General features: G+C 35.5%; 1 protein-coding gene across 3 annotated transcripts in view; it reads right to left on the reverse strand.

Annotated features, from left to right (window-relative positions):
- Positions 1 to 14,861, reverse strand: part of VPS50 (VPS50 subunit of EARP/GARPII complex) — a 133,538-nt gene that overhangs the window by 79,590 nt on the left and 39,087 nt on the right. For 2 of the 3 annotated variants that reach the window (XM_053609233.1, XM_053609234.1), the window contains 3 exons: positions 13,914 to 13,956; positions 11,939 to 12,037; positions 7,048 to 7,188 (listed from right to left, as the gene is read on the reverse strand). In XM_053609233.1, coding sequence (XP_053465208.1) covers positions 7,048 to 7,188; positions 11,939 to 12,037; positions 13,914 to 13,956 — 283 coding nt within the window. Of the gene's footprint in view, positions 1 to 14; positions 73 to 7,047; positions 7,189 to 11,938; positions 12,038 to 13,913; positions 13,957 to 14,861 lie in introns of those variants that run through there. The other variant, XM_053609235.1, reaches the window with a different exon arrangement.

Consider the following 14,861-nt stretch of genomic DNA (forward strand, 5'->3'; position numbering starts at 1 on the left):
ACAAATCAACCAAATTAACTTCAACAAGCAAGGAAATGTCCCAGTTTAATTTCCTTAACATTCCAAGTAAGCCTGAGTGATAAGAAACACAAATTATTTTTGATATGCTATCTCCTAGTATCTGACAATTAAGCTATTAAATAAAAATAATCAGCATTCGTGAGTTCAGGGAAAGAAATAAAAGCAGACACTGTTGATGATGAGAATAAATTGAAACACACTTTCTAGAGGGCAATTTTGGAAATGCAAACCAAAACCTTTAAAATGTAAAGCTTTTGACAGACATGCAATTTCATTTCTCAAGATTTATCCTAAAGAAATAAATGTGTATGCAAAGATTTAGTTTTTAGAATATTTACTATAGTGCTGTTCATAATCACAAAAGCTGAAAATAACATAAACATCTAAGACAGAAAACTAGTTAATTAATCCACATGATCTCTTACCCTGAAATACTGTCGAGCCATTAAAAGTTATGCAGCTAGCATATTAATTAAATGAAAACTTGTTTATAACATAGTGAGAAAAAGAATTATAAGACCGTGCAGCTAATTTTAAAGTGGTCTGCTTATGTATATATTAAAAGAACCTGCTTTCACATGCAGACATACATAATTTTTATTTTCTTCTTCTTTTTTCTTTCAGACAAAGTCTCACGTTCTTGCCTCCCGTAGAGTGGTATGGTATCATAGCTCACAGCAATCTCAAACTCCTGGGCTCAAGTGATCCCTTGCCTCAGCCTCCCAAGAGCCCACCATGATGCCCAGCTATTTTTAGAGATGGGGGTCTTATTCTTGCTGAGGTTGGTCTCGAACTCCTGAGCTCGGGCAATCCACCTGCCTCAGCCTTCTAAAGTGCTAAGATTATAGGTGTGAGCCACCCCGCCTGGCCCTATTTTCTTCTTTTTATTTATCTGTCTTTTCCCACAATAAATATGTTTTAAAGTTATGTAACTTAAAATAGGTGAATTTTGGCCAGCCACAGTGGCTCATTCAATTCCTATAATCCTTGCATTCTGGGAGAGCAAGGCAGATAGACACTGGAGTTCAGGAGTTGGAGACCAGCCTGAGAAAGACTAAGATCCTATCTCTACTATAAACAGGAAAAAAAATAAAATAAAATAACTATCAGCATGTTGCTGCTGGTACCTGTAGTCCTAGCTACTGGGGAGACTGAGGCAAAAGGACAGTCTGAACTCGAGACAGAGGTTGCTGTCAGGTATGGTGATGCCACAGCACTCTACCCAGGGTGACAGAGTGAGATTCTGTCTCAAAAAAATATATAAATAACAATTTAAAAAATATATGTAAATTTTTAAAAGTATATTAATTAATGATGCTTACTCTAAGCAACATTAATCTACACTATGTCTAATTCTATACAGATTATTAGTAACATAAAAACATAAAGAATCGGCCAGCTTAAGAAGTCAAAAAACAGAAAAGGTATAAAGAAGTAGTTAATTCTACAGAGAACCCAAATTGGATGCGTTCTACACACTTAAATTTAGCTCTGAACTTCCTGGCAGCTTATCATTTATAGTAAAGAATCAGCATATTCTCACACTATTTGATGAAAGAAAATACATTAATTCTTTACAACACAAAGTGTCCTGACAATTTAGGAAGACAAATACGTTTTTGACCTAAAATAGGAATTTGTCGGGTGGCGCCTGTAGCTCAAAGGAGTAGGGCACCAGCCCCAAATGCCGAAAGTGGTGGGTTCAAACCCAGGCCCAGCCAGAAACTGCAAAAAAAAAAATAGGAATTTGTCTTGAGGTTTTTATATCAATATTAAAATAGACTATATCTTCAACAGGAATCTTACAATTATTAACCCTCAAAAAAATTGACATTTATTATGATCTAGTATCAAAAATATTATTTATAAGAATGAAACACTGAAAGCCTAGAACAGGCGTCCTCAAACTGCAGCCCACGGGCCATATGAGGTGGTATGAATTGTATTTGTTCCCGTTTTGTTTTTTACTTCAAAATAAGATATGTGCAGTGTGCATAGGAATTTGTTAATAGTTTTTTTTTTAAAACTATAGTCCGGCCCTCCAATGGTCTGAGGGACAGTGAACTGGCCCCGTTTAAAAAGTTTGAGGACGCCTGGCCTAGAAGAACGGAATATTAGGCAGGTCTTCAGTTTGCTTTCTACAATGTACTGCCACACAGCACCTGTTAGAGGGCATGGCACGGAGAAGATAGTTCAACATCAGCATTTTTTCCCTCCCAGTTAATCAGACTTGCTGTCAACACCACAACAATCAGATACAAACATGGCAATCCAATTTACTCAAGAAACATTTACTAAACACCTTCAACATACCAGACACTGCAGTGGATTTTAAATGATTTTTTTCTAAAAGAAACAATACTATTTTTTCCCAAAGTTTTACGATATTATCAGTTCATCATAAAAACACAATTCAAAAATCATTAAGAGCAATTGGAAATCAACAACTGAAAAATAGTTGAGAAAACTTTAGCCGGCTTGGTCAACTCTGTTATCCCAAAAATAATCAATAACATCTTAAAATAAGCTCCCTAGGGGGATCCATTAGCCTGCCAAAGAAATGTTACTAAAAAAAGAAAAAAAAAAAAAAACGATTATTACATACATTTTCAAATAACCCATAAAAGGTTTCTCTACAAGGTCACTAAATAAAAAGCCTCCAAATGGTGTCTATAAGTGTATCCATAAACTAATGTAAATACGTTGAATACATCAAAAGGTAAGTGCAATCGAAAACAAGGCTTAATTTTTTAAGCTAACAAAATTACCACTATAACCCTTTACATTACCCTTTTCAAGAAATGAACGAAATTAAACTCTCATTTGGAAATTTTGCTGCTAAATATTAGCCATTTATTTGGGCTTCAAAATAACCACCCTATTTTTTAAAAGAACCTAAATGACTAGCCTCAACACAGTAAGGCAATACATTCAAGAAGCAGGGAAACCAGACTGAAAGATAAACCATAAAAAGAAAAATTGTTCTTCTAATTAAAACATTCAGAAAACAGGTTTTAGTAAGGAAAAATAAAATCAATACATTCAATTGCAAAATGACTTCAAAACACTGAAAACCAACTAAACTTTTAAACTAGGAGCAATGGTGAAAGGAAACAAATGACAGAAATTCCATGACACAACAGAACTTAAGAACTCTGAGGTTAGGGTACCATAGTGAACAAAAACAGAACACTAACTTTGCCCCACATTTCTAAGGGTTTTTATTTTCTTTTTTACAAATCAGTTAAATTTCACTCTAGCTCATTTAGACTGATAGCTGAGAGTGGTTTAAAATAACATTATGAATAAAGCAAGCAGATGATTAGCTGTTTTCATTTACAACTTTTTCCATTTAAAGGAAGCAAAATTGTTCCCTGTTCACAGGAATTTCATCTCCTCCTTACGCTGTACCATACATCTATCTTTTTTTTTTTGAAGTACTAAATCTTTTTTTTATTTTATATTTTTCATTAAATCATAGCTGTGTATATTAATGCAATTATGGGGTACAATGTGCTGGGTTTTTATACAATTTGAAATACTTTCATCAAACTGGTTAACATAGCTTTCACCTCATTTTCTATTTTAATGGCCAATGTTATTTTAAGACACTATTTGTAATTAAGGACGTGGCTTCAAACTACTGCTACTGTACACAGAAAACAAACTGCCAAAATGCCTAGGCTTTCTTCTCATTTCCAAAATGTGTCAGGATCAACACCTTCCACATGTCACCTGAGGACTCCCTGCTTCTGGCTTACCTAACCCTCCACGGCCACACACCTGTGCACTCACAAAAGCACACCCTCAGTAATTACCATCAGTTACTTTTAATCAAGGCTAAAATGATTTCCCACTGCCAAACACTGAAAAATTAGGAAGGTTACATTCTTACAAGGCTCCTTCAGAAATGGCAAAGCCTAGATATTTGTTCTCACCAAGAAAATGTATTTAAATTTCTTTTCATCAATTTATTTATTCAACTTCTAAGCGTTCCCTCCAGTTTCCCTCTCCTGAGCTAATCACCACCTTTTATAAAACTCAGTTACTAAATATTCACATTGTTTCTTCTCACTAAATAATAGCTAGAATTGGTGAGAAATAATTTCTTCCTAATCTTACCTGCTTTAAACATGTCAAACATGACTTAATATTATGAAATGAATTAACACTTAGGTTTCAGAGATTTCTGCATCCCTGTCTGTAGCAGTACTATCTAGAAGTCTACGGGTAATTTTTAGGAGGCCAGAGAATTGCTGAACTTCTTAGATTTTTTGAGAACAGTGTCAAAGAAAATGGGCTACCTTAAGGTAAATCACATTCTTTGCCTTATAACCTTAACTATTTTTCTTCAAAAAAATTCCTCCATGAAACCATCTCTAATATTTGCTACTATTCTCACCACTTCAAACCAAAACTATGTCAACTAATGTTTTAGCACAGCTAGAATATAAACCGAAAATGAACAACTGTGTTGGATGAATAATATGTGTCTGCAATTGTGTGTGATTTCTATTATTAAGCTCTAGTATATTAATAAATCATTTGTTTCCTTAATTATATATACCTCACAAACTATCACATCTACATAAATGATGTTATAGTAATGAACACAAGTTTCTTATGGGTAATATTAATGAGCATTTAATGCAAGATGAAATCAAGAAGGATTGATACTTGTTATGTGATAATTTAAATATATATAGCTACGTAATATATATTTTACAGTTAGCTTCTTTAAAAAGTGAAAGAAATTCAGAAGAAACATGAGATGGTAAACATTGACCTTGAACACAATTTTTATTCACTAAAATGTATAATCCAAGTATAACTTTCAGCTTTCCATTATATAAATGCACAGAGGACTTTTTCAAGGAGCATAAGCACAGTAGGCTTTTTGCTTTTAAAGGTATATAAAAGTGGCAACAAAACAACTATATACCCCCCCGCCCACATAAGTAAAGAATATGGATGGACAAAAACTTAAATTGTTTAAAATATTCACTTTAATTTTTAAGAATTTTCTGCTTTAACAGAAAAATCACTAACTTGCAATAAATTTCTTTACCATTTAAATCACTTATTGGTGCTAATAGCATTTATAGAATCAAAATATAAAAGTAATTGAGTATCTAATGTTAAAATATATATTATCTACCTAGTAACATATATAAATAAGGAAAAACACCTTTCGAAATTATTAACATTTATCAAATTATGGATATACTTAAAACTGTATATTTAAAATATAATTATGAAACTAAATCACACTTAAAGTTAATAATGATAAAATTTGTAAAATCATCCTGATTTATAAAAGTATTTTAAAAAGACATTTTTAGCCATATTAACAATAATCCACTGTCATTATTAACATAATCCCATATATAACCACACCCTTCCAGAATATTGGCTGTAGCTCAGGTCAGAAAATCTCTCTGGTTTCTAATAGATAACTAGAACTTCTGACAAAGAAACTTGAAGAATGAAGATTAACTTAATTTCAGACTAATTCCTGGACATAATTACAAAAGCAAATAGATACTGTTACACTTCCTGAGCAGACAGTAAACTCAAGGACATCTCCAGTGATACACAGCGCATTCCTGGGCTAGAAAGAAGATCATGATAAACACTGATCTCTATATTGTCGAATCAAGTGGTCAACTCTGCAGTATCACCATATTCAAACCCTCAGCAGCATCTGATCCAGGTTTACACTGCATTCCTCCCGCAACGTTTCCTTCTTCACACTTTCATAGCACCATCATCTACTCTTCCTCCTGTGCAGCTAGCTGTTACTTCTCCTTCTCTTGGAGTCTTGGCTTCTCTAGCTAATCCCTGAAAGTCACAAGGTCCGGGTCCTCATGTCTTCTTTATCTAAACCTTTTGACTCCAACCTCCTTGTCCAATATCATGGCCTTAAATACCAGTAGGAGCCGATGACTCCCCAATCTATAACCTCAGCGCTGATCTCCCCAGATGATTCTTTTATCTAACTGCCTTCTCAACAAGTCCACTTAAATGTTTAAGAGATATGAAACAGAACTTTTTTTTTAATTTATTTATTTTTATTGTTAAGTCATAGCTGTGTACATTAGTGCAATCAAGGGGTACAATGTGCGGGTTTCATATACAATCTGAAACAGAACTCTTGATTTGCCACTACAGTCCAGCTCCTTCCCAGTCTTTCCTATAAAAGCAAATGACACTACAGTTCTTCCAATTGTTTATCATTCACTTTTTCTCACATTCTATCAGGTGCCCAAGCTTTTTTCCTCCCTGCCATGTATCCAAGAAGAATTGTCTTGGGCTATACAGTAAATACATGAACACTAAGCTGATTAGCAAAAAAAACAAAAACAAGGTCCATGCATACATTTTAATGATATCCAACACCACAGATAAGCAAAAACTGTCCTCACAAAATCAGCCACAGGCCACAGCACATCAGTAGGACCTACTTCCAAAACAGAGCCTTAGTAAGTCCACTTCTTAGGTGTTGGGTCATATCACCTAAAAAAAGATTGGTGTTTCTTTAAGAATGAAAAGGAAAAGCTAATTACAGATGCTGACAAAGACAGCGTTTATATACACGAAAAGACTGACTGAAGATCTGTATGGAAAACCACTGATGATTGCTTAGCAGTGGTTCTCAACCTTCCTAATGCCGCAATGTATTTTCATTGTTACAAAGGGGTCGCAACACAAAGGTTGAGAACTGCTAGCTTAGAGAAACCTAGATGCAATCTCAGAAGAGAATTCAGAGCCTGAGAGAGAAGGGTAAAAGAAGTCAGGAGAAGGTAGAGAGTCAATTTAGAAGCAGCTCTAATCTCAGTAACCGTTACCATTGTGTGACTGAGTTCTCAGTTTCTCTATAAGGAAAAGAATAATATGGGAGAAAAAAAAAAACTTTTGACAAACATCTGTTTTTATTTTACCAGCATCCTGAAACAGTAGGTGTAAAGAAAAAGGGAATATGAATTTAAAGAGAGACATATAGATAGTAATTAGGTTACTACGTACTGTACAGAGATCTTTATATTGAAGCTTTTGGAATTTTGTGTCTGTGTTCTCAGCACATAGTTCCACATAACCAAGAACAACTTGAAACACAGTATTGTGAATGGCTTGGGTGAAGTGCATATGAAGCTGATCCATGGCTGTCTGTGAGAAGAAAAAACATACAGTATAATTTCTTGTTATTAATATAAATTTCAATACATTGGAAAAACATCTTTACCAGTTACATCTATAGCACAAAGATCACTATTATTCCGAGAATTATAATCGCAGTGTAGGTGATCTGCAAAGAACCCGTAACGTAACCACAACATATAGTGCTCAAGATAAATCAGAATTATGAATACTTTTCCATGGCTCTGTATTTATAACTGGTAGAATCCTGCTCTTTCTCAAAACTATGCATAACCCACCTCTGGATGCCCTCTGCCAGCTGCTAATAATTCTTATATGTCATTCAGGCCATTTCTCAATGGTTGCTTTCTCATAGAACCTTTCCTGACTAACCTACATAAATCAGTACTTTTCATCACTGCATCTATCTGATTTGATTTATATTTCTTAGTAGCACTTGTTACCAGCTGACATCACATTGACAGGCGTACCTCAACGATATGCAGGTTCAATTCCAGACCACCACAATTTAAAAAATCACAATAAGGTGAGTCACATGAAATGTTTTGGTTTCCTAGTGCATATAAAAGCTATGTTTATACTACACCACGGCCTATTAAACGTACAATAGTCTTATGTCTTAAAAAATGCATGGAGCTTAACTAAAAAATACTTTATTGCTAAAAAATGGAGTCATAATCATTTTGCTGGTGGAGGGTCTTGCCTCAATGTTGATGGCTGCTGATTGATCAGGGTGGTGGACACTGAAGGCTGAGTAGCTATGGCAATTTCTTAAAATAAGACAATGATAAAGTATGTCACATTCGACAGACTCACTTCCTTTTACAAAAGATTTCTCTAGACATTGCAAGGCTGTTAGATAGCATTTCACCCACAGTAGAACTTCATTCAAAACTGAAGTCAATCTTCTCAAACTCTGAGTTTTACCAGCTAAGTTTAGGCAATATTCTGAATCTTTGGTTTGCATTTCAACAATGTTCACAGCATCTTTACCAGGAGTAGATTCCATCTCGAGAAATCACTTTCTTTGCTCATCCATCAGAAGTATCTTCTCATCCATTCAAGTTTTATTATGCAATTTTAGCAACTCGGTCACATCTTTAGGATCTGCTTCTAATTCAAGATCTTTGGTATCTACCACCTCTGCAATGACTTCCTCCACTGAGGTCTTGAACCACTCCAAATCCAAGGAAGGTTGGAATCACCTTCCAAACTCCTGTTCATGCTGATATTTAGATTTCCTCCCATAAATCACAATTTTTTTTTTTATTGGGGATTCACTGAGGGTACAAGAAACCAGGTTACACTGATTGCATTTGATAGGTAAAGTCCCTCTTAAAATCGTGTCTTGACCCCAAAAGATGTGGCACACACCATTACATCTACAATGGTGAATCCTTTCCAGAGGGTTTTCAACTCACTTTCCCTATACCATCAGAGGAATCACCATCTATGGCGCCTATAGCCTTATGAAATGTATTTAAATAATAAGACTAGAAAGTCTAAATGACTTATCCATGGGCTGCAAAATGACTGTTGTGATTGCAGACATGAAAACAACTTTGAACTTCTTGTACATCTCCACCAGAGATCTTAGGTAACCAGGTACAATGAGCAAGAATATTTGGAAAGGAATCTTTTTACGAGCAAGAGGTATCAACAGTGAGTTTAAAATGTTCAATAAACTATGCTGTAACAGATGTGCTGTCATCCAGGCTTTGTTGTTCCATTCATAGAGCACAGCCAGGGCAGATTTAGGATAATTCTTAAGTGTCCTAGGATTTTTAGAAGGGTAAATGAGCATTGGCTTTAACTGAAGTCACCAGGTGCACCAGAACCTAGCAAGAGTCAGCTTGTCCTCTGAAGCTTTAAAGCCAGACATTGACTTCCTTCTAGTTATCAAAGTCCTGGATGGCATCTAGTTCCAAAAGAAGGCTGCTTCATCTACAGAAGAAATCTGTGGTTTAGTGTAGCTATCTTCATCAGTGATCTCAGCCAGATCTTCTGGATAACTTGCTGCAGCTTCTACATCAGCATGTTCTTTTTCACTTTGTATTTTTATGTTATGGAAAAGGCTCTGCCCTTAAAGCTCATGAACCAATCTCTGCTAGCTTCAAACTTTTCTCGTGCATCTTCTTCACCTCCATTGGCCATCGTAAAATCAAACAGAGTTAAGGTCTTGCCCTGGTTTAATCTTTGGCTTAAGGAAAAGCTGTGGCTGGTTTGATCTTCTGTCCAGACCTCGTATACTTTCTCCATGTCAACAATAAGGCTATTTTGCTTTCTTATTTGTGTGTTCACTGGAGCAGCACTTTTAATTTTCTTCAAGAACTTTTCTTCCCTCATTGTACCTGCACACTGCATCACATGTACTCTATAAAGATACGTAATAATTAAAAAAAATTTTTTTGAGACAGTCTCACTCTGATGCCCTGGCATCAGAGAGTAGAGTGCTGTGGCATCATAGCTCATAGCAACCTCAAACTCCTGGGCTTAAGCAATCTTCTTGTCTCAGCCTCCCAGGTAGCTGGGAGTACAGGAGCCTGCCACAGTGCCTGGCTAGCTTTTCTATTTTTAGCAGAGACAGGGTCTCGCTCTTGCTCAGGCTGGTCTCAGGCTGTTCTCAAACTCCTCAGCACAAGCAATCTGCCCATCTTGGCCTCCCAGAGTATTAGAATTACAGGCATAAGTCACTATGCCTGGCCTAAAAATTTTTTAAAAGAACTTTTCCTTTGCATTCACAACTTGGCTAAAAGACACAAGAGGCCTGTGGGGAGTGGGCTGTGGCCAGCAGCTGGGTAATGCTCAGGGAGCGACCCCCAATGACTTCTCCTCTCTTAACGTTATTTTCACCTGTCAGAATTCACACAGCCCAGGCATACTTTGTTATTAACAAGCCCACAGTTTTTCCTCTTTAAAGCTGATCTCTACCCCATGTGTTAAGATGTATGCAATCTTGTTAAGACACTATATAAATAAAGCTGTTTCCACGATTCAGTGGCTGACTGCAGTCATCAGCTGTGTTGGCCTTCCTGACGCCAGCCTAGCTCTCAGCTCCTGTCTTTCTTTGCCTCCCTGTCTTTCACTGTTTTGCATTTCTTAATTTCCCCCCTTTCCACTCAGGTCAACTCTCCCCACTCATGCCGGGTCATGAGAGGTCCCTCTCTAGTGCCAGTATGCAACAGAGGCCTAGCTTTCAAACTATCTCAGTTTTCAACATATCTTTCTCACTAAGCTTAACTGTTTCTAGCTTTTGATTTAAGGTGAGTAATATGTGACTTTCTTTTTTTTTTTTTTTGCAGTTTTTGGCCAGAGCTGGGTTTGAACCCACCACCTCCAGCATATGGGGCCAGCGCCCTACTCCTTTGAGCCACAGGTACCGCCCTATAATATGTGACTCTTCCTTTCACTTAAACACTCAGGAGCCGCTGTAGTTATTCACTGGCTGAATTTCAATTTTGTTGTGTCCCAAGGAGATGGAGAGAGAAGGGAAAATGGCAAGTTGGTAGAATAAAATGAGGTACGCCCATATTTCTTCAATACTTGTAGTCCTATTAGAAGGCAACACATGAAGGCCTAAATCCAGGGCCCTGTAGTAATGCACATAGTAGGTACCAATAAATATTTAAGGTATGTAAGACTTAATCTTACATAGAAAATGAGAAATTATAGTCCTATTTTCAGAAGTCTTTAAACATGTTTCTCAAAATTGCCACATCTACCTCTTGGATTTTTTTCTTAGGTATGGCTTAAGACATGAAAATAAGAAACAGCCACATTTCTTTATTCAGAATTTAAATGTAAATGGAATTTAAATAAAGTCTTAAATTCCCTTCTACAAGACGGGACCATTTAAGAGAAAGGAACATTTACGTTTATTAATCAAATGTTGTATAGATAAATGTAAATCCTGGACACACAAAAGATACAATTAACTTTCAAACCATGGCACTTGTTTCAAATTTTTCAAGGAAGCCCTTGAAAAGGAGTATGCAAAACTATGCTTCCTGAAAAAAGTTAGGACATTTGGAGGATAACAGAACTCTTTAAAAAATGATATATGCAACAGATCTGTTCTATAGCTAAATGTACACTATGCACTAAATTTACATAACATTTTGAGGGAGTCATGCTGGCCTACCTAGGAACCCACAAAGCCCCAAATTACAAAGTCCTGTTTTAAGACCAAGAGCTGAGATAAGAGTCTCCCATTGAATTATCTTATATACTTTCATAAAACCCACATAAAATTGAGAAAATATTAAACCTGACAAAGACTTCATAGTTCAAAACGAACTTCTATAATGTTTTAATCACACCATATTGAGTCCATGTGAACAAGTATGCTACCACTGTTAAATTCAGCAGAAAAATGTACTCCATTAAATGAAACTTTTAAGGACACTACATTAATAATATTCAGACTTAATCAAGAAGGTCAACAGATTAATGATTAGGAAAAAACAAATATCGGCAGCGCCTGTGGCTCAGTCGGTAAGGTGCCGGACCCATATACCGAGGGTGGCGGGTTCAAACCTGGTCCCCGCCAAACTGCAACCAAAAAATAGCCAGGCGTTGTGGCGGGTGCCTGTAGTCCCAGCTACTCAGGAGGCTAAGGCAAGAGAATCGCTTAAGCCCAGGAGTTGGAGGTTGCTGTGAACTGTGTGAGGCCACGGCACTCTACCAAGGGCCATAGAGTGAGACTCTGTCTCTACAAAAAAAAAAAAAAAAGAAAAACAAATATCCTTTTGAAACAAACCTGTGTTTTTCCAAGAAGTCGATACGCTTGTTGAACCTTTGTATAATGGTTAATATCAAAATTCTTGCAGATTTTGGAAAGAGCAACATCCAGCTGTTCCTACGTAATTAAAAGAGGAAGCAAGAGATAGTTAAGAAATTATGTTTTCAAGGCAATGAGAAGGAAATATTAAGACTAATCTCTCGGTAGAGGGAGGGGGATCGGTGGGATCACACCTGTGGTGCATACTACAGGGGTATTTGCGAAACTTGGTAAATGTAGAATGTAAATGTTTTGGCACAGTAACTGAGATAACGCCGGAAAGGCTATGTTAACCACTGGGATAAAAATGTGTCAAATGGTTTATGAAGCGAGAGTATGATACCCCGTGATCATATCAATGTATACAGTTATGATTTAATAAAAAAAAAAGACTAATCTCTCACCTCTAATGTCTAAATATATTTGCCATCACACTGAATTTAGTAGAAAAGAAGTTTAAATAAAATTATAAATACGTTATAACTATTAGCTACTATAATCAAGTTATCAAGTTCATTGTGATATTAGCAACATAAGTTTCTGTTTTGAAACCCACGCCTAGTGTTTCAAAGGAAAAAAATCAATATAATCATTTCTTAAAGAATCGTATTTGTGATTTTTACTTAACTTTCTGCAGGCATCTGCTAAAATATTGTAATTTTTTGGGCAGCACCTGTGGCTCAGTCGGTAAGGCACCGGACCCATATACCGAGGGTGGCGGGTTCAAACCCGGCCCCAGCCAAACTGCAACCGGGCATTGTGGCGGGCACCTGTAGTCCCAGCTACTCGGGAGGCTGAGGCAAGAGAATCGCTTAAGCCCAGGAGTTGGAGGTTGCTGTGAGCTGTTTGAGGCCACGGCACTCTACCGAGGGCCATAAAGTGAGACTCTGTCTCTACAAAAAATAAATAAATAAATAAAATATTGTAATTTTTAAGGATAATGGACAAAATTTGTGAGACTACTGAAAAATAACAATCTTTCTATAATCACTGAAAAGTAATTTTCACCAAAATACATAGATTTTAAAAGTATAAAATTCAAGATTGAAGCTTATGTATCTAAGTAAATATACTACCCTGTTCACGGGTTTCTATTTCAGTGACTTCATTGTCAAATAATAGTTTTCTATATAATTATAAAATAATATTGTATATTAAGAGTGAAAGAATATTGAGCTCTTAGTAGAAAACCCTCATTAAAAATATTCAGGGAATTGTTTACACAAGGGACTCAAAGAAATTGTTTTTGTGATTATCAAATTGGTATTCTTACAGTTAACAAATAAAAGCACTTATAATCAAAAACTACTCTCACAAAAAGGCCAACTTCAATTTTAATAAGCACTCTTATCAGGAAAACAATAAAATAAAATACTAGAAGAAACCAAACAATTCTCACTAAATTTATTAAAATGTATACCTTCCTTTGCAAAGACTGCAAAGGATATCTACATCTATGTGAGAGAAAAAACAAAGCCTCGTGCTCACAATGACACATCTTTTCCTTTCTAGTTTCTACCTTTTTGATGAACTGTATGTGGTATCATGAGATTTAAGAATTTCAGAAGATTTCCATTAGCCAATAATCACTCATAAGTAAATTAACTCCCAAAAATAAAAAAAGAGAACTAATTGATATTCAAAACATAATTAGTACATGGAAAGAACTTGGCTATTACAGAATTTACTTGAGAACATATCTATGACTAAAAGTTTGGGGATTTTTCTGGAAATGGTGATATTTTCAAACACTGTTTGGAAGTCCCATGATTCCAAAAGTATTAATGAGTTTATAAGTAGATTAACACTAATTTGACCATGCACAGACATTCTAAATGAAAAACAACAAATAATGTATAATGATCTAGAAACACAAAAGCCAAAATATAGTGTTGCACCTACGCTGTTCAAAAATCTCTGAAAAGAAAGTCACTTATGAAATAGCGCTTCTTACCTCAATTTGTTCTAAGGTATCTTGCAGCTTTGAATTCAGTTCACTATTAAATAAAATAGAGTTAGATGGGTCTATCTTTCAAACAGACAGAAGTACTAACATACAAGACATACAAGCTGAATAAATCACCCAACAAATTCAAACAGCCACAGTATGAAAAGTAAGATGTGCTGCTGATTCCACAGACAGTGCAAATAAGGCAAGACAAAGAAATGAAAGAATTAGAAGGGAAGAAATAAGGGTCATCACCAGCAGCAACAGGATTATATGAGCAGAAAATCCTAAAGAATCAATAGGCCAAACTTAGAACATAAGAACTAAAAACTGATAGCAATTTTTAAAAACAGTAAGTACAAATAAAAAGTAAAATTTCTAAAATTAATTTCCTACATATTAGGAAGAAAGAACAAGAAAATAAATTTTTGTAAACACCATATAGAAACACCAATGCCTGGGGATAAGTCTAATAAAAATATACAATATAATACCAAGATAAAATAAATCATAAGGTATCATGTATCTATTTATACATAAGGTATAAATAGATACATGAATACAGGAAGTATATATCAAGTTAAAAGATTAAAACCTTCAACACAGTTCTCACCAAAAGGATCTCTTAGAATAACTGAATTTCTAATCAAAATTCTGATTTCTAGAAACTGACAAGCAGCCTCCAAAATTTATATGGAAATTCGAAGGGCTAAGAATAGCCACAAAGATCTTAATGAACAATGTTAAAGGACATATACTACAATAGATAGTCTCCTTATAAAGTTTCACCAACAAAACAATACTACTGGTATAAAGATACATAAGCAGATCAGTAGAACTAAAGAAAGCTAAAGGGTAAACAGGGCTTAAACAGATACCTGACAAAAGATCCCACTGGCTAATAAACACAAAAATAGGCACTAGAGTCCATTAGTCACTCAAGAAATGCAAATT

The sequence above is a fragment of the Nycticebus coucang genome, chromosome 11 (assembly GCF_027406575.1).
Source record: "Nycticebus coucang isolate mNycCou1 chromosome 11, mNycCou1.pri, whole genome shotgun sequence".
Classification (NCBI taxonomy): domain Eukaryota; kingdom Metazoa; phylum Chordata; class Mammalia; order Primates; family Lorisidae; genus Nycticebus; species Nycticebus coucang.